This window comes from Gymnogyps californianus, chromosome 18, assembly GCF_018139145.2.
Source record: "Gymnogyps californianus isolate 813 chromosome 18, ASM1813914v2, whole genome shotgun sequence".
NCBI classification, from domain to species: domain Eukaryota; kingdom Metazoa; phylum Chordata; class Aves; order Accipitriformes; family Cathartidae; genus Gymnogyps; species Gymnogyps californianus.
In genome coordinates this window covers 1,867,847-1,889,614 of record NC_059488.1, presented here as the reverse complement: position 1 = coordinate 1,889,614, position 21,768 = coordinate 1,867,847, and the positions used below count along the sequence as shown (strand labels likewise).

At 48.2% G+C, this 21,768-nt stretch overlaps 1 protein-coding gene across 6 annotated transcripts in view; it reads right to left on the bottom strand.

Annotated features, from left to right (window-relative positions):
- Positions 1-3,890: 3,890 nt before the first annotated feature.
- Positions 3,891-21,768, bottom strand: part of NSMF (NMDA receptor synaptonuclear signaling and neuronal migration factor) — a 46,635-nt gene continuing 28,757 nt past the window's right edge. For 5 of the 6 annotated variants that reach the window (XM_050908077.1, XM_050908079.1, XM_050908078.1 and 2 more), the window contains 10 exons: positions 17,696-17,748; positions 15,550-15,639; positions 13,766-13,887; positions 11,425-11,508; positions 10,316-10,349; positions 9,681-9,751; positions 8,433-8,512; positions 6,645-6,747; positions 6,169-6,244; positions 3,891-4,310 (listed from right to left, as the gene is read on the bottom strand). In XM_050908077.1, coding sequence (XP_050764034.1) covers positions 4,213-4,310; positions 6,169-6,244; positions 6,645-6,747; positions 8,433-8,512; positions 9,681-9,751; positions 10,316-10,349; positions 11,425-11,508; positions 13,766-13,887; positions 15,550-15,639; positions 17,696-17,748 — 811 coding nt within the window. In that variant the 3' untranslated portion in view covers positions 3,891-4,212. The remainder of the gene's footprint in view (positions 4,311-6,168; positions 6,245-6,644; positions 6,748-8,432; positions 8,513-9,680; positions 9,752-10,315; positions 10,350-11,424; positions 11,509-13,765; positions 13,888-15,549; positions 15,640-17,695; positions 17,749-21,768) is intronic. The other variant, XM_050908081.1, reaches the window with a different exon arrangement.

Here is a 21,768-nt window from a genome sequence, read left to right as displayed (position 1 = left end):
AGCTACAAGGATTTTTCTGGTTTTGGTTTTTTTTTTTTTTTTAATGCAGGAAGGGATAATCTGCTAACTCATCCGTTTCCCACCCCAGGCCTGGAGGTCAGCTGCAAAGGGAAGTTGGTGGCTGCAGCATGAGGAGAGGTGCAAAAAGCTGTATCTCAGTTTTCTACATCCCTCAGGTAACTTGAATTTTCTTCTTCCCTTTCCTTCCCAGCCAAATGAGAGGAAAAGAGAAAAGCCTCTCTGGAAAACCCTGTATAAGACAAGTGCCACATCCAAGAAGATGAGCCCCCCCAAGCCTCTACAGCTGAGTGAATACTCTCTGCAGGCACCAGAGAATGTGGTCGGGGGCTGCTCCCAGTGCGCGAGCCAGGCTGAGGAGCAGCAGACTGGACAGCTGATGCACTTGCTGCCCACCCTTCTCCTCTCCTGGAGGTGACAGTCCCAGCCCAGGCCATAACGCAACCAAGCAGACTCTCTGCTGACATTCGTCAGGTCAGGCAAGGGGTTGGAGGTCACATCCAATACTGCCTCATAGCAGGAGCAGCAGAAACTCCCACACATGGCTGGGGTGAACGGCCAGGGTTGACACTCAATTTAGCTATCCCAGTTTAATCTGCTTCTCTCCAGGGTTAACCAAGTGCCCGCATTTCTCCAGCCCTTGCTAAAAGCAAATCCAGACCACACAGGAGCTGCAGCAGCAGTTCCCTGTGGTGGGGCTGAGCGTAACAGTACGAAAGGGCTGCTGATCCTCTAACAGAGCAGGCGGGGATGGGAGCTCAACCGCACCGTAAACTGCTCGCTCCAATTACCCTTATGAGAGGTGAGCTCCACCAAGCTAATTCCGACGGCAATTACGGACTCTGCGCGAACAAAACTGGTTTCAGGGCTTCAGACAGGCACACCCCAAGAGCAGGCAGTTGAAGGCTGGAAGAAGCAGGCAGAAGTGGAACGACAAATTGTCCCGCGTACTCAGCAGCCACAGCTCCCGCAGGCAGAGCGCCCTGCGGCGAGCCGTGCCCCGCGGGCACTGCCCCGGCCTGTCCTCAACACGCCCCGGAGAAGATGCTGCGGAGGCACTCGGGGTGCGAGGAACGGGCGCTCAGCCTCTGTGGAGGGGACGTCCTGGCTGTGACCATGCCGTGCGCTGGCGGCGAGCGCACACCCAGAGGTCATCCTTTACAGCCTGGTCCAACTGAGGAAGTTACAGGCTCTATTTTTAACTCTAAAGTTTAAATAATCACAATTTTTTTTTTTCATCCTATCCTCTGCTGATCCCTTCCTTTCCCAGCAGCCACTTGAAAAATTCAACCAGTTAAAAAGTGGAAGAAATTTGTTTTCCTCTCTCAGAAATGGTTAACCAATGACGCTGTTTGCACAAAGGACTTTAAACATCAAAATTCTATTGTCTTTCCAGTCACAGCTTTTAGAGTATTTCATCTCTTTAGTCAAATGAACGCTACAAAGGAAATAATATGCTCATGTCGTAAACATCACAAACTATGAGGAATATAGATCTTTGGAAAAGAGAGAAACGCATTCATTGTTTATCATTATACTATACTATAGTCAACTGCACCAGTAAAACAGTCCGTAATGTTCATTCAAACATACATCTTCCTATAGAAGTTATGCAACTGTACAACCTACCTTTCTACTTTGCACCCCTAGTTCTACGAGTGGTCAATGAGGATAGATATACAATAGTTCTACAGAGAAATCACTGAAGTGGATACATAAACGGGCCCTTTCGGAGTTAAATAAGATTTTCAATAGTTCCACAATGCTACATTCATGCTACCAAGTTCACTGAATTGGGATTTTACTTTAGAAAAGAGAAAGGAAGAACAGTTTGTCTGTCTCCGGTTAGGAGCACAACCACAGGAGGTAAAAGGGTCAGAAAGGGAGAGAGTTTTGTGTCAGCATTTTAATCCTGCTACTACCATTTCCTTCTCCCAATAACACGTGACTTGGTGCTTTCATCGCACCTACAGCTCCCACCTCTCACAAGCACAGCTGGCGGAAGCTACCATGCTAAATAATAGAGAATTGGCATAATTTTTGTTTTCTTTTTTATATCTGGCATTTTCTTCCAAAAGCTACAGACCAGCACCTATTATCCCCTTCACTACGAGTCTGGAAAACATGACTGAGTCAAGAGGATAAGAGTCCAGCCAGGAGTGAGACGTAGCCACCAAACCTCCCGAGGTCAGGCCAGCTCAGCAGGGCGGCTTCCCGACAGCTCTGAACCAGAGGGGAAGGCAACAGCCCACACCTATTTGGTTCAATATGTTGCTTTCAACGACTTTAAACCATCTCTCTCCACCTATTCCTCTCCTTACTTACTATATGTACATTATTTCTTCAAAAGTTTTGCTATAAAACTGCTATAAATGTACAGGGTTCAGCAGTTCTAGCCAGAGGCCTGCTCCCCAAAACTACGACGACAGGTATGTCACGGGGGAAGGAGTACTCTACAGATCAGAACAACTAGTTCTTTTTGTAAGTATTTAAAAGAAGATTTGTACATATATTTTCCTTCACTTCACAATCAACTAATTTTAGATACCAGGAAATCAGGAAACCAAGGTAATCCTTCCCAGTTATTCTCCAGTATATTTTACTTATAAAAGAAATAACTTGTATCACCTCCCAGAATTGCCAGAGTGACCCACGCAGACTGTAAGTAGTATTTATCCTTTGAACAGGAGAGTAGAAGATAAAAAAAAAAAAACCTTCCCAAAACAAAAAGCAACCCCCTGACCTAAACAAAAAAAAAGTAAATATATTCCAAAATATATCCTCAAATATCAAGTACAAATCTGGGTTCTCAAACCACAGCTGCTCTGACAAAGCTCTGGGTTTACTCTGTCCTACACAGGAAGGGACGTGAGCAGCTCAGACCAATAAACAGGTCTTTTTAGCAGGGGAAAAAGAGGTGGTTTATGCACAAACAACTGGCAATCAAGTGAACATAGGGAAGATTCAAACTCATGCTACAAACCCGTGCTGCACTCCTCCAGAAGCATTTCTTCCAAATGCCTCAGTGAACAGTCTCCTTGGAGGGTTTCTGATGGTCGTGTAACCGCGCTGCTCCACACAGCAGACTAGAAAGAGAACTCTTCTCTCAACACATAGCAAAACACTGGCATGAACAAGTAATTACCATGGCTATTAATTTCTAATTCATTTTTATACCATAGTGAACCTGACGGAGAGTTCTCAGCCAGGTACCATATTTCTAACCTAAAGTATTTCAGCAAAACTAAAGTCCCATAGTTTTGCAAGCAGCAAAATAGAAAATAACAAAGTTGTGTCTAATTGGAGGAGAAATATACATTCGTGAGAGCACATACAATTAGTGCAACACAGCTACTCTGAAAGTATCGAACCAAACCGGATTAATCAATCAATGCAGCAGACATGCAGGGTCTGCTAAGTTATGTTAAAACCATGTTTGCTGGTGATTAAATATGTCTACAGAAGATATATTACCATTTTGAATATATTTTCAAGCAGACCAAAAATACCTCATCTATTGGTTACTGGTGTGTTATTTTTAACTAATTAAATATTGGGAGGGATTTTACCCCTCTCGCTATAAAAATTGCACTTATTTTCTATTAAACAAAACAAAAAAAAGTTAGATTTCAATTCTATATTCCAGTATATATTCACATTGAAACTGGATCGTCTTGATCTAAGCTTGCAGGAGTAGGTGTAGCAGTCCTTGCTCTCCGAGATTCCCCAGCACAGAAGGTCCCATCAGTACAAATCCCTCCTTCCTCTGTGCTCTGGTCACTTCTTCATTGTAGTGCATGGGTAATTGATTTTATTTTTTTTTTTTTTTTTTAAGAAAACCTGAGCTTCAAAAGTCTTTAAAAGGACCTGGAATCAAATCTGGCCCATTCTGACCCAAAACAGCTCAGTTCTGCAAGGAACTCCATCCTGTCCTCGTTTCACACAGCTCCTCCTGAGACACCACGGCTCTGACCTGAGGCGAGTGAGGTGTCAAACCCTTTCCCTCCAGTCTCTCTTGACCCAGGAGACTTTCCTCCCAACACACTTCCGAGGGCTCCTTCTTCCCTCCCTTTAGCACTGCTGCCTCCTATAGGGCTTTGAAGGGCTCCCTGTGCCAATAAAAAAGTCTCTCTGCAATAAGCATGACTTCTTGGACACCGGTGATCAACTTCCTCTTGCAAAGTCTTCTCCAGCTCATAAAATGTCATCGTAATCCAATAGTTTAGAGTGCTGGCGGGTCTTCCAGAGGCGGTAAAGGCGGAAGTCAAAGTAAGTCTCAATCATTTGCTTACCTAGGAGAAGTGAAACGAAGCAGAGGGGTTACATCCTGCAGCACAACGGAGAGATGCGAGAGGCCGCAGCAGCAGGAAGACCCCAACCCACCTATAGGAAGGGGCACAGGAGAACCCGTCCGTATGCTTCATTTGGAGAATACTGACATTCAGCACCCACCCAGAGCACGTGAAGGTGCCCGTGAGAAGCAAACGTCTTTTTAGATCTCAAACCATGAAAGGCTCCTTAATAATCCCCTGGCAGGGCTTGTCCATGGGGGCAGGAACTGAGCACAACGTCTGTCTCCAGACTTTGACCTCTCTGCACCGACTGCAGAAGCGGGGGCCGGGGGCTGTAGAGTATCAGACAACAGCTCCAACAGCCTGCATGAGGCAGCCCGGCACAGGGGCTTCAGCAAATTACAAATCAAGAGTTAACTCATTGTAAAGATTTGTGGGAAACATTAAAAATAATTAACATTGAAAACTGAAAATGCAATTTTTTTTTTTTTTCTTTGAAAATTAATTCTAACAGGCTGTCTCTGTCCTGCAGAGCTGTCTCCTCTCACAGCAGTGAGCTCAACAGGACACACTAACACCAAGTTCTGCACCACTGGCACCTCTGACTGAAGGTGGGGGGGGTCTCACAAGGCAGTCACAGACTGAAAACCATGCACAGGGCTGGCGCTGGAAGCAGCGACTACATTTGAAAACACAAGGGCAAACAACCCTGGGCTCTCAGACAGGGCTCAAGGAGGGGATTTTCGCTTCTGAGGCCTGATTAAGATTAGTTTCAGATGACATTGCAAAGGATTAGAGAGGGTACACTATTAGCGCGTCCCAGATTGATCGAGGGGATAAATTCAGACGTATTCTTCAGCTCAGCCTCCTGAAAGATCAACTGCTTAAATGCATGCGCACAGAACCCACTGCCTTGCCTGCCAAGCTGCATATAAACCCAGGAATTTCCCTGCAAGTTGCTTCTTGGCACACATGTCCGAGCACGTTCGCTGTGGGATCTGTGCAAGCACTGTATAAAGCTGGGTCCACACCTCGACAGGACATGCACAGAGAACTCTGCGCAGCACGAATGTACTCAACCTCTGTACATTCCTATGACAGGAAGTGGGAGTTAAGAATAACCACCCCATCAGTGCTGATGCCAGCTGTGAGCAGCAGAGGAAGTATCCACAGTGCTTATAGCCTAATACTGCGTGTTTTTATCTTCCAAGAGAACAAAGTACCAAGGACTACAGCAAAGATAAAATAACGAGGGCAAATTCAGAATAGGTCGCTTATGAAACTGCACCCATAATTACTTACATTGACCAAAGAACAGGAAGAATTCTATAGCCCCTTGAAATATTTTGAGCTACAGGCAAAACAAAAAAAAAAGCAAAGCAGACTGAGATGTAGAATGGCTCTAATGGGCTATATCCCAGTTGCTTGTTGATGACACAACTCACTCTGTACCAGTGGTTTGAGTCCTGGAGAAGAGACCCCTGCACACCTGGATACAGAAGAGGTTCTGCTGCCATGTGCATTTCTCCCACAGACTTCACATACCCTAGCAATATGACGAATCTCCTAAACTCAGCCTGGACAGCTGCCTACTCTTTAGGCTACTTTGCCACTGCCAGTGGCCTGGGAGAGGGCTCTGCAGCTTCAGGCACAACAAACGGGACAGAGGAAATGTGAATATGGAGGAATTGCAAGGGGAAAACCAGGTTCAGCAACTGAACTACACAAGGTGGTTACAAGCAAAATGAAGACGATGGCAGGACTTAAGGGAGCTCAGAATTGCTTTTTCAGGAAGATGCTCACTGAATGAGGCAGGCTGATTAGGAAAGTGTACGTCTTTGTACAGAAAATAAATTACCTTGAGCTGATAGTTCAAGTGGAGACTCAAAGGCAACCCTATAAGGATTCATTAAGTTTTTCAGATTCTGAAATAGCTGAAAGGAAAACATATCAAGAGTTAGCAGCTGAAAACAAAGATGAACTCCAGGGCACCCAGAATTGCCCATCCTTGTTCCCTACCTCTAGAAAACCTTCCACTACGTGTCCTTTAAAACATCTAGCTCATCAGTAAATAGTGCTTTGAATGACTGTTCTCCGCAAAGCCTTCAGTATCTGTCCCTTCCTGCATGTCACTTATCATTCCTCCCCTGCCCTCTGGGAAAGGCACAATCCATGGGGTGGTTCGCCCTTTCACAGCCACTCACGGGACAGGATGGCAGCACGTTTCCACACAACAGAAGAGAAAGGTTTAGACTTGACAGCGTGACTATTGCCTCCCTGGGCTCGGCGCTACTCAGCAGACATTCCCAGAGAGGCGACCCAGGAAGCTCTTACCTTCTCCCCATTGGGGTTTCCAAGAACATAGCAGCCCATGATGTGAATGATATTTGGTTCAGGATTGACTTTACTCATCAGCCGGCTCAACCTCTTCCAGAAGCTGGAAGAAACAGGAAAAAACAGAATACATAATTAAAAAAAAAAAAAAAAAAAAAAAAAAAAAAAAAATCGATCTCCCCATATGCATGAGTAATCACAAGGATGTGTGTGCACACATGCTCGGAAGGGGCCCGAGGCTTGTAGCCTGCGGAGCAAGCTGCTCAGGAAGAGCCATTGGTTCCTAGACAAGGAAGAGCAGGGGCAGAGCAAGGGCCTGAGGAGCAGGTCCAAGTCATGTGGTAGAGAAGGAAGAGCAGCCCATTGAGCCAAGGAAGCTCCAAGGTGAAGGGAAGGGAGCAAAGTCCACCAGGAGTGCTTTTAGACTGACAGTTTTACTAAGCATCCTCTTCTTGTAGCAGTTCCCTCCAATTTCCTCTCTCCCACTTCTGTCAACAATCGCCCTTTCTAAATCTGAGCGTTATCAGTGCACTGGTTCATTTCCAGGGCATGAAATCAGCAGAGAAGAGCTGGAGAGGTGGTTGTTCTACACAGCTAGAGAGAGAACACCAAACCAGGCTGTTCCATGTTAGCCAGTGCTTGGTGCGGCTCACCAGTCAGACCCACTTTACATTTTGTGACTACTGACCAGGCACGCTGTGCCTAAGGGACGTGACATCCAACCACCTGCCCTGTGCAGCGGGTTAGAGCAGACTTCTGGTGGGCTCTAAAGCCCAGCAGTTCCTCTGTGGGGCCTGCGATCAGATTGCAGCCTAAGCTTTTCTCACGACTGCCTCCCAGGGACATACAGGTTGAATGGAGACATGCACTTCCAAGCATCCAAGTTTTCAGCTGTGTGTTCACAGCTTTCTGAAGGTCCCTGAATTACCAATTTCGGACCAGCTATACCTGGAATGTGTTCAGAAGCATGTACGCGCACACGTGCTGAAGAATTTTACAGACAGTGTTTGTGCCAGAGCATGAGCGCACTGAACAGATGTTGATTTTTAATACTCAGTTCTCATGCCAACAAAAAGTTGTGTAGGAGCAGGTTGGTATACATCCTCTCCCCTACAACAAAGCACTTGTTAGCCAAGTAAGTTTGAGCCAGCACAAGTGAGCAGGCAGCAAACCAGGCAAAGCTTAACTCTCTGCAAGGAGAAGCAAAATTGCCTCAGCAACCCCGGGTGACAGGCTGGCATGTTAGTGAAAATCCTCCTCAGTAACGTGCTGGACTTTGAGCAGGCTTTGCAGAGACAAATTCCATCTCCCCCTGCAGTTAAGAGGGCAGTTACCGGAGACAGCTGTGGGGGGAACAGTTTGGATTTCTGCCACTAGTCGCCTGCTTAGAAATGCTCTCTCAGCCGCTTCTGAGCAACAGAGGCACGAGGTGCATGTTCCGGTTTCTGGTCAGCAAAACCTTTGTTAGGAGAGGAAATACCTCCCCCCCCCCCCCCCCCCCTTTTGATAGTTTCTAGTCCAGAGAGACACTAAACAGCAGATAAAAGCATAAATCTTCTGGTGACCTGTCCCAGGGCTGCACCACCCCAGGGACGAGCTCAGCTCGGTCCTCTTTGCAACTCCCCCTGAAGGAGCTGTAAGCTGCTATTAGGTCCCCCTCAGCCTCTCTTCCCCTGACCAAACCACACCAGCCTCCTTCACCTCTCCGGCTAGGGCACGTACTACAAACATTGAGCAAACCCAGCAGAAAAATGCTATGCAAGTCCAGAACATAAGGCAGCCACTCACAGGATCATATCTTCCTCCTTCTCCACTTTGGCGAAAGTGGCAACTTTGTTCTTTAACAAGTACAAGTGACCGGGACCTCCCTGCAAGAGAGAGAGACAGATGCAAACCACTTTGCACAGGCCCTGAAGAAACAAACCCTGGATATGTTTCTTGTCCTGCACAGCCATACCCAGAAGTGCCACAAGGGAGCAGAGCAGACACGCCAGGCTGGCACGGCTGCTACAACCTCCACAGCAGACACTGCAGGCACTTGCTCAGGAAATATTCACATATGGGGAGCGTGTTGGGGGTTGGATTCTCCGGTTTTTACTGTTATATGCCCACCTCACTCTAGAAAGGCACAATAATAGACAAAAATCTTCATTGTGGGTGGCTGGAGAGTAATAGGGAAGACAAGAAAGTCCCTTTCCTTTGGGGATGCTAGGGGACTTGCCGTGGTAGGCAGACGAGAAGCTGAGCAAAGCAGGAATAAGCAGGCAAGACATCCCTGTAGAAGAACTGCACTTTGGCAGTAGCAGGCATAAAAAGACTGAGCACAACATCAGGAAAATTAAGAGTCGCAATCTCCAGGTCAGTGTGCTGCAAACCCTGCTATTTTGCAGCATTAGGCACGTGCGAGGGAGTTCACGTTAGGTTACCTTCCTAACTTCTCATTTCAAGGTTCCTTGCACAGCTGCCGGGGAAGTCCGAAGCTGACCACCCTGAGGAACAAGAGACTTGGGAAGGAAATCCCCGGCAAGCCCCAGATCCAGCAGGGCCCGAATCTGTCCCACCCACAGCTCGGCAGGCCTGTACCCTGACCCCTCTCCCGCGCACGCTGGCCTCCAGCTCCGAGCTGTGCCATCCGCTGGTCTGATTCACAACACGCACCACTGTCATACTGAAGCTGTATGAAAACTATAACCATCACATCGCAAATGCTTGTTCCTTTCTCCGTAATCCTCCTTTTGAGGTCTGCGCTAGTGCTAGATTGCCCGAGTTTCCTTGAAAGCAGCTGAGAAGCAGCCCTTGAAAGCAGCTGAGAAGCAGCCCGGCTCTAGACTTGGCCACACTAAATCACATTTTATTTCCTGCTGTCACAGCAACTTGAGACTGCTCGGTGTCTGGGAAATGAGAAGTGAAAGCCGTACACATGCAGTTACTTTTACAGAACCTGACTTTGGAATATTGGTTCCTCTATGTAATTTTCCCTGTAGAAAAAACCAAATTTGTAACAAACCAGCCAAGCGCTTAACAACTTTCATGTACCTGGCAAAATATCAGCATCTTCCAGATTTTGCAGCCTTTCCGATAAATGTTAAGCTTCTTCTCTATTTCCTCTGCAAAAAAACATGTTGGAAAAGATGAACCATGGAGGAAGTTAAAAATTAATCTTATTTCTTCTCACTTTAGTCCTGAAGGCAGAAGGCTGAGCTGTGAGAGGTGCTCAGCACCTACATTCCCACTGATGTCAAAGCAAACCCTTTGCTTTCATGCTGTGGAAAGCAGGAAACCCCAGCACATCACAAGGCAGAGAAGGGCCGGTGCAGCACCAGACACTGCTCTGCAGTGACCACGGCACCGTGCCGGACTCAGCTGTCCTGACCCTCCGTCAATGCTCCTACTCACCTACAAGGGTACAATGAACAGGTATCTTTGCTGCCCTGCGCCTCAGCTTCCCTTTCATAAACCGAGAGCTTGGCATAGAAAATGGGCCACAGAAGTGACGTTTTGTTACTGCAGCACATCCAACAGCAGCTGGCTGACTGTCAGGTGTCACTGGGGTGATAAAAACACCTTTATGAGTGGCAGCTGAGGCACAGGGCAGTGGAGTGACTTTAACATATTGATGTGGTGTATTTGCCATGGGCAGGAGTTAAGAAAAGGAAAGAACACTCACGTACCTAGAATGTCATCAAAGGTGGCATGTTCATGGTCCTGGAAACCAAGAGAGAAGACATATCAAGGTTCACTGTCACTACACCAGCTCCCATGACGTTATTATAGTCTAATATTGCACACAATCCCATTCCCAGGCAAATGGATGCTCTAAGAGCACAATTATACCAACTGATGGCTTCTAGTCACATCACAGTAATTACCACCCTAAAACACGTCTCAGCAATGAAGCCGAAGACTGAATGGTCCATGAAGACCAAGTCCATCCAAAGGCTTGAAGATGAATCCTGCAGACAAGTCCAAAGCACATACCATCCATCAGATGTAGTCAGCATCAGCAATGTGTATTTGCCTCTCGGCCCTTGTTTTGTAGCCAGCCTCTGGCTTTACACGTGTCCAAGCTGGCTAACAAACGGCCACACTCTCAACACATCTGCCTCTGGCATAGCAGGGTCATCAGGACAACCATACAACTCTCAAAGGAAGAGAGAGGCAGCAAAGCTAAACCCCCCAGCAGCACTGCCTGCTGCACATGGAGACTGAGTTTTCTGGGCTGTCAGTCCCCCCCTTCCCTTTCAAATTAAGTGAATATAAAGCGATTAGGAAAAAGACTCCTGACTCCTTGCTGGTGTTTCAGACACCTGCTCAGGCAGGACTCCTAGCGAAAAATCAAGATTAAATTAATGACTGACAAGGATGCACCACCGTACATAGGGTGATGGGGTTCACGGTCCACAGCAGAGCTCTGAGGTCCTGCTCATCCTGTCTAAGGAGGAGCCCTAAGCCTGGCAGCACACAGCTCTGCTTGTGTGCTCAGGCCTGCCCTGCCTTCCCTTGTTAATCTTCCCATGCTGCCTGGCTGTGCCTGCAGTCTGGCAGCCCACATGTGCAATTTTCACTCCACCTTACTCTTTCCCCTAGACCTAAGCCCCCACAAAGCTACCCCAGACCCCAAATCTGGGTTCAGCACACCCCAGCCCTCCCCTGACAGCTTTTCAGAATCACCATAACAGGAACTAGGGATAGGGACAAAAAAAAAAAAAAAAAAAAAAAAGAATTCTCTGTATGAAGCCTGCTCCCACACCTCCAGACATAGCAGAAGTGATATACTTACGTAGAGAATGGGGATGATAGAGGGATCGTCCCTGCGGATAATTGTCGGGACATACTCTGCTTTGGGCACCTTGGAAGAAATGAGCTGGAAGGGGAAAAAAGAAGTGCAACAGCATGAGGAGAAGCCAGTAGAGTCTGGACAGAAGCACAAAGGCCATGATAACAGTGCCCTGTTCAGTTGCTCTCAGGTGTTACCCAAACTAGCAGCTAATCCAGCCTATCTGCATCCCTGTGGAAGGTCCTCCAAGACTTTGGTCTACTACAGAGCACCCCCAGGCCTGCCGAGTACCCCCATGTGTCACAGTCTCCTCGACCCCCAACAAATGAGCACACAGCTCTGCCTAAAAGGCAGGTCTGAGTCCGAGATAACAGTTTGTAAAGGGGAGACCAGTGTGCACAGAGGATGAAGAAGCTTGTGCGTCACCATGAATGGCTGTATCCCAGTAAAGATCGCTTCTGTACAGCCTTCCTCCGTGCGAGGGTCTGCGCTCCTGGCTGTAGAGGATTGTTCAAACTGGCACGAGTAGCTGGCTGGTGGTGGGACAGCTGCATGCCTGAACAGGAACCAGCCAAGGGATGAAATGGCATCAGGCAGAGGCAGGCACACAGCCGCAGGATGTCAGGCAGATGCAGGCTGCCTGGGAACTCTGGCTGAAGCTTCAGCTGGCTCCATCAGCATGACAGCCTGAGAGGACGGGCCTGCCATCAGCACAAGCCAAAGGGCTATGGGAACACGGGCAATTTGACTGTGCTGTGATTTCAGGCACCTCTGTTTATCGCTGTGAATGGAGCAGCCAGCAGTGCTGGTGGGCTTGTAAGTGCAGCCTGGCTTCCAGCTTGGGCTGGCTTCAAAGCCTTCCCTCCTGGCAGGCAGCACATCACTGCTTCAGCCACGTGGGAGTTAATGTAAAGTTTCTGAAAAGGCACAATATACAGAGCCCAGGGATGGACAACCATCACGTACACCACCTGGGGAGACACACTGGAGGTGTCAAGGGCTGAACAAACCCAAGTGCTGGGTCCCTAGTGTTTGTGTCTCACCTGGTCACTTTGCCGGGAGGGTGCTTTACAGCCGAGTCTGCACAGACAGCCTGGGAACACATATAAAAGCAGACTGTCTCCATGTCCTTCACTCTTCCCAAGTTTTAGCAGGACCCATTCAAACACAGTACTGCTGCGCTGGACTGGCAATGCTGCCCTGAGAACAAGCTGGACGCTTGAGACCCCATTTTGCCTAAGTACTTGTGCATGTGGCCAAAGAAGTGATGTGTCAGAACCTGGTCCTGTCTGCCAAACCCCACAGAGCAGAGCAGGGGGGAGCACAGGGGGAAGCCTAGCATCAAGGAATGATAAAAGAGCAGAAAGCATCTCAAGGGATGACATATGGCTCCAAAGCAAATCAGGCAAGTAACAACAGGAGGGAGGGACTGCTGGGACTGGGGACTCAGGTCTCTATTGGCAGGGTTACCGAGACTCAGGCTAACTCAATTCAGTGTTGGTGACAGTCCTGCTCTGATTTGGAGTTGGACTACAAGTCCTTCCACTTCTAGCTTTCTTTTGACACATTATCCCCAGCAATAACAGATGCTGAATACCATGTCATGTCTTGGCTGATCTCCGAGTGACTCTGTCCTGGTTTTGGCTGGGATAGAGTAAATTTTCTTCATAGTAGCTGGTACAGTGCTGTGTTTTGGATTTAGTGTGAGAATAATGTTGATAACACGCTGATGGTTTTAGTTGTTGCCAAGCAGTGCTTATCCTTAAGTTAAGGATTTTTCAGTTTCCCATGCTCTGCCCGCGAGCAGGTGCACAAGAAGCTGGGATGCAGAAGAAGCACGGCCAGGGCAGCTGACCCCAACTAGCCAAAGGGCTATTCCATACCATGGAACGTCATGCCCAGTATATAAACTGGGGGGAGTTGGCCGGGAGGGGCGGATCGCTGCTTGGTGACTGGCTGGGAATTGGTCAGCAGGTGCTGAGCAATTGCATTGTGCACCACTTGTCTTTCTTGGGTTATATTTCACTCTCTTTTTGTTATCTTCCTTTTCATTACTATTATTATATTTTATTTTTTATTTCAATTATTAAACTGTTTTTATCTCAACCCATGAGTTTTACTTGTTTCTGATTCTCCTCCCCATCCCACGGGGGGCGTGGAGTGAGTGAGCGGCTGCGTGGTGCTAGTTGCTGGCTGGGGTTAAACCACGACAGACCCTCATACACACCTGAAGAGCTGCCTATACAAAAGACTTGCCTCTTCCCATGAAGATCCTAAACTTAGCAGCTCTGAAACGATAGACAGAGCCTGAGTAGATACAGGTAGCTGAGTTGGAAACCCTCACCATTATTTTTGGTGGAATAAAGTCTTCTCCGTCACATGCCATGGCTTCAAGTTCCTTTTCTGCTTCCCAGTTCAAGTCAAAGTCGCCATCCAAAGTGCCGCAGGAATCCTGAAGGTCATGGCCTGCCAGAACACAGTGTGCATTACAAGGGCAGAACAGCTTGCCTTCCCCACTCGATCCTGTCTGGCAGCTACCTCCCAAGAGGTACCACAAGCCATGAGACTTGTGTCCTCCTTTCTTCCACAGAACGACAGACACCACACTTTGGGGCTGGCGCCTCTAAACAAACACTTAACAAATGAAGAGTGCACACACAGAGCCCGATACCACATATCACATAACTTTTCATCACTCTCACAGTCACCAAGCTTAGCTTTCAAATGCTAATTCACAACAGTCACCCTGTCATTTCAGAAATGGAGAAGGAGACAGAACGCAGACAGACTCTCTACACTGTAACATTGCCAAGCTGATGAGCAAAAGTCCAAAGACTTCAAAGCTGGTCTCCTTGTAATAATTACTGCTCTGACTACGTCTTCTGAGTGATTATAGAGAAACTCTGCCTTGTTGGTCAAACTGATCCTGGCAGAGAAGTCCCAGAGCGTGAGGACAGCCGTAGCAAACACAGTAGTATTGCAACAGTATACTTGAATTTGCTCTCCAAATTGACCTTACCTGTTGGCCTTCAATGCCTCCTGGGGAAAAAAACATCTGGAAAGAATATAATTGACCATTAAAGGTTAAAAATAGAGATGGTTCCCTGAAGCCAGGGACTGAGGAAAGAGAACAGAGATGCCTCTATTTGTGCCTTTTGGGATGTCCGAGTGTCACTGGGCAGTGCCTGGAGCCTGTCTGAACCATGTCTTTTCCATTCGCCTCTGAGTTAGCTGAGGGAGCGGGGAGGAATCAGGCTGCAAAGGAACAATCGGGTCATGTTTTGAACCTGGCCTTTCATACACCTCCCCCTACAACCTGGTACAGTGTCTTCTACAGCTAGGAGGGCTGGATCTCGTGCTTACCTGGTAGGTCAGTTCATTTCATTAGTGAAATTCATTTACAACACAACCCATTTCAACATGGGCAAACTCATATCCACCAAGTCCCTTGCCTACAGGATTTCAATGAAATCTGGGTAAAACAGCCATTCCCTTTATAAAAAGACAGTGGGAAGATGCTGGCATTTCCTCCTGTAAATTAACACAACAGCATCTCGGTCCCCACAAGCAGAACATCGCAGCATTACTGGGGATTCCCAGAGGAATTCCTGGCAGCCCAAAGGAAGATCAGATTGCCCCAAGCTATCATCTGTGCAGCCAGCACGGCCAGGAAATCAAAGCTACATCTCATGGAGCGCTGCAGCTGCGCTCTTGAGCTATTCTAGCCTAGGAAAGAGCTCAGAAGGGGCTCTTGCACGGGAAGCCAGGCAGGTTAGCCCCACTATGGTGAATGTAGCCCTGGACTGGTGTGCTTCCAGGTAGGTTGTTTTGGTCCCAAGCGAATAAGGGATGATGGGAACAGAGGGCTGTAAGAGAGCTGTACCACTGGGTATCCTTTGACAACCGCACAGTAACATGAGGTTAGATGCGCCGTGCTCTACAAATAAATATAGGTAGACACAGATGAGCAGGTGCATATACCTGGAGTGTTATCTGCTCAGATCTCATGAAACTAAAAGGATCACAGATGGGACAAAAGGGCACAGAGGAGTTACTCCAGTGGGACTCCAGTCAACACCTCAGCTGGAGGGTTTGGCCACAGGAGGAAGCTCAAAGGACTCAACTCACTTTCTCGAGAGTCATGGAAGGAATCAGCTTTGATGGGAGTCGGGTCACTCCAGGACCTGCTGAAGCTCCTCTCACGCCGTTCGGCAAATGCTAGGATAAAACCAAAGCATGACATTAACAGACTCCAAAGCCACCTCTGTTGCTGCCAGCAAAACAAAACATCCAGTAGATTTCCACCAAAGCCACACATCACGGACTCCCCTGTGCTTGTTCTTCCACTTGCCAAACGCGAGTCCTTTCCACACAGCAAAACAAGGGTCTATCTTCTAGACAGCAGAAGACAAAGCGCCCACTTTCTGAGCAGGACCATTATGGGGTATGTAACACAGAAAAAGGAGGACACTTGATGGTCTCTCCTTAAATGCACACGGCTCAAACCTCAATTTAATCAAGGCTATTCCAGCGTCCCAGTGTAAATGCTCTGACTCAAAGGCCTCACAGGAAGATGTACTCAACAGCTAATGACACATACATGACCAGAAGAAGGCAGTAGTTCTCCAGTCAGTTCTCCCTTCACATTCTAGTGACATCCCAATCAGAGCTGGACCAAACAGAGGAGGGGGCCTCTGGAAAGTTCACGCTTTCTAAATTTTGTTGCAAAAGAGGAAATCTTTCAGTTTTTGCTTGCCTGCACTCTTGTGAGCACTCCCCCCTGGCTTCTTCCCCCCCACCCCCCCGCCGCCCCCCGAGGGGCATTATATTGTTTGTACCGGCATTTCCCAAGCAGAATCCAGGAAGCTTGGCCCAGCTGGCTGCACCGCAAGCAAATTCCTGGGAACTGCCAACCACAATGTCTGACTTGGCAAGCCCATGTGAGAGCCATTATGCCTAGATTAACAGCCACTTATAGCCACTAATACCTATTTCTGGTAGCAGACAGAGCAAGTGTGCTGCAGTGTATCTAGTAACAGCATCTCATGTCAGCAGCACAGGAATTCACTGCAGATCTGCATTACAAGAGCTGAGAAGCAACCTGTCCTCTGCTGCAGTGTGTCCAAGTGTGGGTGTCCAGGGAGACAAATCACATAGTGAGTTCTTCAGGTGATCTCCATTCTCAGCTTTCATTTAAAACCAGGCATTTAGCTATTGTGCACATGAAGAAAGCTTTGAAAACATGACCCGAGAGTTACCAAGGCAGAGAGGCATGCCTGAACTTCCAGACAGCTCTACGGGGAGGTGAGCCCTGTTCATTTCAGGCAGTGCTAACTCAGATGCCAATAAAGACACTTTAAAGGGCAATGCTCTTTGCTGTTCACTTCCCACAGCATATGAGAAAGGAGAGGAAAGAATGCAAATTCAACTCAGCAACGCTTTGCTGTGGGCAGTCTGTACACGATGCCTGGCCAGGGGGTGAGAAGAACAAGCTGTTGCCTCTTCTGGAGCAATCCTCAGCTCTCGGGAGCCGGTTACACCATTCTCAGCCCATTTCACAGCCATAAGGGACCTGCCCCAACCAAGTTATGGAGGAGTGCTGACTTCCTCAGGGAAAGGGAACTGCCGTTTCCCAGGCCTAAGAGGTGATTTCTTCCGCAGTGAGGCATAACACTCCCTTATTTCCCCCTTGCTCCAAACTCTTCCCTGTTCCTCTTCTTTCTCCCTTCCACCGTCCTCTCAGCTCCCACCAGGCAATTTTCGCCCAGGTCCTGCTGCAGAGATGGCAGTGGGACATGGGAGGAGAAAAGAGAAAGCCACCAGTCCGCATGGCACATGAAGCACCGGCTGTCCCCAGGGAGCCACAGTTGGTCCGCAGCTTCAGTAAGAGGCCAGGCAGCCCTCGCCAGCTCTGCTCTGGTTCTCCTCGCAAGCATCTATGCCGGTGATCACCCAAAGCCACACACACATGGGACAAGGACACTGCAGCTCTCCTTCCACTCCTTGCTCTGAGGCCACAGAGATCTCCCACAGCCAAGGCAGAGGGTCCTCGGAAATAGCTTACAGGCTGCTTGCAGACATCCACGTGTCCTGGAGACTTGCAACAATCTGGCCTTCTTTTTTGTAGGGTAAAATGGCACCAGCAGGTCAAATCCTTTCTCCGGCCCAATGCTAGGTCCTTTCTACCCACATCTGTGTGCAACACGGAGTTCCCCGTGTCCCACCGGCACAAACCCCAACTCCTCACAGCCACATCTTACAGGTGCTCACTTACTTTGTGCTTTAACCCTTCGGCTCCCCACCATGCGGAGGTGCTTCCGAAAATTCCTGAAAGAAAGTCCAAACACAACCTCTGAGAAAGGTAATACAAAGCAATATCTGGGCCCAGCAGGACTGAAAAAAAATGGGAGGAAAAAAAAAATAAAATCGGGAAGACAGTGTATTTCCTTCTGGGCATTCAAAAGCTGGAGACCAGGTTCCCAGTCTGCACCTATTCAGTACTGGGGATAGTTATGTTTGTCAAGAGTGTGGCTGTTTCTTCTGAACTCCCTGGGCTGGTGGTACGGGGCAAGTGAGGTCCTACATGGCAGTCCCCTTCTCATGGCCTGCTTTCACTTTCCTATGACTAAGGCACATCTGTGCTGTGACCTTGCTGAAGACACTGCCACAGCCCGTGCTGGCAATGCTCCCTCTTCTCCTGGTAAAGAGCAGTAACTGCTCCCCTCTCTCCTTTCCTCCATACAAGGTTCAGCAGGAAAGTGGGGTGCCCAGGCTCTGCCCTGCTAGGCAGCATGCACACACCATGCTCGTGGCTGTGCTCACTCCCAAACACACTCACAACAGCTGCTAAAATCCCACCTGTGCTGTTAGCAACCATGCCGCCCGTACTGCTCTCCAGGGCAAAGAGCTGGGAAAGACTGAAGCAGCTTCTTCCTTCTCGGATAGCACCGTTCAGCAAGGCTGACTGTCCTCATGGGCCTGCTCTCTGCTAATGCTGCCTTCCTAACCACGTACTTCCCTGCCCAGGACTCACAAGCAGAGTTCAGTGGGGCTGCAGAGTACATGGCTCCAGGGGAAAGTCCACCAGAGAGTAAGCCCTGGGGAGCAGCTACACCCCATAGTCAGGTCTGTGTAAAACAGACTGTCCTGGCCACTCCTGAGAGACCATGGCAAAGGGACTCTTCGCCCAGCCCCTCCAAGTGCAAGGGACTTGTTTCCCTTAGTTTCTCATCACTCACCTAGACAGGAACCAAACAGGACAGGAACCAAACAGGACACCAGAAGAGACACAGGGAAGAAGCAGCGTGTGGACTATCAAGAAAAGTGTCACCCCTCCATGAACTCTACTTAGTCAGGGTGACTTCACCCTGCAGCGCAGCTCCCATCGCCCCCAGGGATGTCAGTGAGCCCGTGTACCAGCAGCCTGCACAGAGTGGGGGAGCCTTTCTAGATTCCCTTCTACCCCACCAACATACACCGCAGACATCACGCCACAGAGACTACTGCCGGTGAAATGGTTAAAATGACAAGTCGTCTGGCTCACACACAAGTTAGTGGGATGAGTAAGGACATGTTACAACCATGCAGATGCTTTAGCAAACTAATTGGACTAGAAGACACTTCCAGCACCGACATGAAGTTGTTCAGAGAAAGTCAGATATGTCTACTCCTATACAGAGAGATCAACACAAACACAGCCCTCGTGGGAGAGCACTTAACCCACGCCACCTTCTGCACTGTCCCCCACTTTGGCCTTGGATCCCATGTTGTCATCAGGATCCAAATTCAGCAGCTCAAGAAGGAAAACTAGCAGCTAGGTAGTGAAGCTGGGAGCAACATTATTCCATGACAGATTTCCGTCTGCACTTGGGCTATTAATGTTATTTTACAAAGATTTATTTTAGCTCTACTTGGGTACGTGAAGATTCACTGCTGTGGATCAGACAACTGCCCCCTTCAGACAAGTAACTAAAACAATTCGCTTCACTAACACATGCTGGACTGGCTCTATGTACAAAGCCTTCCGGGGTGCGTGATGACTGATAACATGGGCTGTCTTACTGCGCATTAGATTCAAATCCAAATAAACACAATATTTTAAGGGAACTAGGGTTGTTTGGTACACAGAAAGGTCTTAGACATACGTTGTAACTCATCAGAATGAAAATCTTTATGGTTCATTGTGAGACCAAGATCATACCAGACACTGAGCACCAATGTTAATTGCCAAGGCCACTGTTACATCCTTTGGGCTTTTGGCATTTTGGAGTAAAATCCATTTTTCTGTTAAATGCTCAGTTGTCCTCTCCGCAGAGGAGCTTCTTCAGACCCTGGGGGGAAGGGGGTTAAAGCAGTCTTTGCCACAGAAGAGTGCTGCTCCCAGCTGCCTAGACAGCTTGGTCTCTCCCATGAGTGCGGGTTGAGGGCAGCTGTCTAGATCCATCTCCTAAACACTGCTGAGAGCAGCTCCAGGGAGAATCCAGCTGCTCAAGGTTAACTATCGCACTAAATACTCGGAGAATGGGACAAAGGCCTTTTTTCCCCTCCTCATCTCTGCTAGAAAAAAAAGCACTTTGGAAAGGAGGTGCAAGCCTGGGACTGCCTCTTAACGTGGGCATCCTGTGGTCATCTAGATCCTTCTGAGGGTTTTTTGCAGCTGTATTGGTCCTCAGGCCCCTCTGTGCTTGCACGTTAGCACGAAAGGACTGGCACAGCACCCCTGGGGGAGCCACAATCTGCTCTGTGAGCAGTGGGGCTACATAAACCTGCCCCGTCTTCTTGCCTGGCTCCTGCAATTGCACCCAGAAAGCCCAGTGTTATTTGATCACTAGCAAGATCTCTTCACCCATCAAAATTCAACAAGCATCCCTCAAATTACAGTGATAAAATCTCCTTATTACTCCCTTTCTTGAACAGTTCTCCTCCTGACAGACTCCAGCTTGCCACGTGGTCTGCACGACCCTAAGCCACCTCTGCAGTATCCATCCCAGCCAAAGGGCCACCAAGACACAGCAGCCCCACTCCACACGCTCTGCAGCTCTGCCTGCAGTGGTTCATTCGCACTCTGCAGAGAAGCCTTTTCATTACCCGAACAGAGGTCAGCAACAGAATTACTGACATAGATCAGCGCTCTGCAAAACTCCCGACAGCACCTCTCACGTTCTCCTCCTCAGCTCCTCCTTGCAGCGGTCACAAGGTTCAGCAAACCACGGGGCATCACTCACTCTCGAGGCAACATCCATTGCGTGCCATGCCACGCAAACCAGCCTCCCTGTGCACCAGACACACAGGGCCAAGCACTGAAGGGGCTGTGCGGTAACAACTGAACTTCCGAAACACCCGAGGCCGTGAAGGGCTGCACAACAAGCATCCGAAACAGCGGTGGGGCTGGGGTCATCCTCACTCCCTGGAGAAGAGAGCTGAACACTAACTCCCAGCAATCCTTACAGCTGGCCAGGGTCTGCTTGCATGGCACAGCCAAAAACCCATCATTGCTATCCTGTCTTCTCTTTTATGACGAGATAAATGCAGACGGGCTCCCACTATACAATCCTGCCTAGACCTTCAGCATCCACAGGAGGTGAAGGGACATCCTGGCCACTCAACACAAGGATGACATGACTCCATCCTCTATCCTGACTACACAGCATCACCGAGGTATACAACTCCTACTCCTGTACTCGCAAGCCACATGAACGAGCCATTTTCTAACAAAGACTTGCCTCTGTCTAACTAATTCTGAGAAATCTCTTTCTTTTTAAAGATACACTGTCTATTTATTTACAGCGTCTTTAGTTTTGATTCTTACTTCTCTTCGTTATTGATGAAAAAGAACACCACCCTTAAGTTGCTAAAAAAAAAAAAAAAAAATCTTCCTGGCAATTTCCCAGTTAAGAAAATCTGATGTTTTTCTCCCACTTTGTTTTGAACAGTGCTGAAGTGATCACGGCAGTTTTTAACCAATGACACAAATGCTGTGTTATCCTTCTTAGTAGGCTGCCAAAATACACGAGCCTTGGCACATTTGAAAAAACAGAACAGTTCTGATTACCACAGTGGCTAAGTGATGTGCCCTGTGAAGCCAACAGGGAAAACCAGGGCCCTTCTGTAATACCCAGACCAGGAATCGGTCCCCATCCCCTTTTCTTTCCTTTCTGTTCTTTAAAAAAAGGTTAAAAAAAAAAAAAAAAATAGACCTCTAGTCACTAGAAATGTTAATTTTGCCTAGGTCTCAGATTTTTGAGGTGCATTTGTAGATGCAACAACAGCACATAAAAGTATTCAGCTAACCTCAAACAAATTCCAATTATTTGGGAGAGGGCTGGGGAAATTGCATCTTTGATTTTT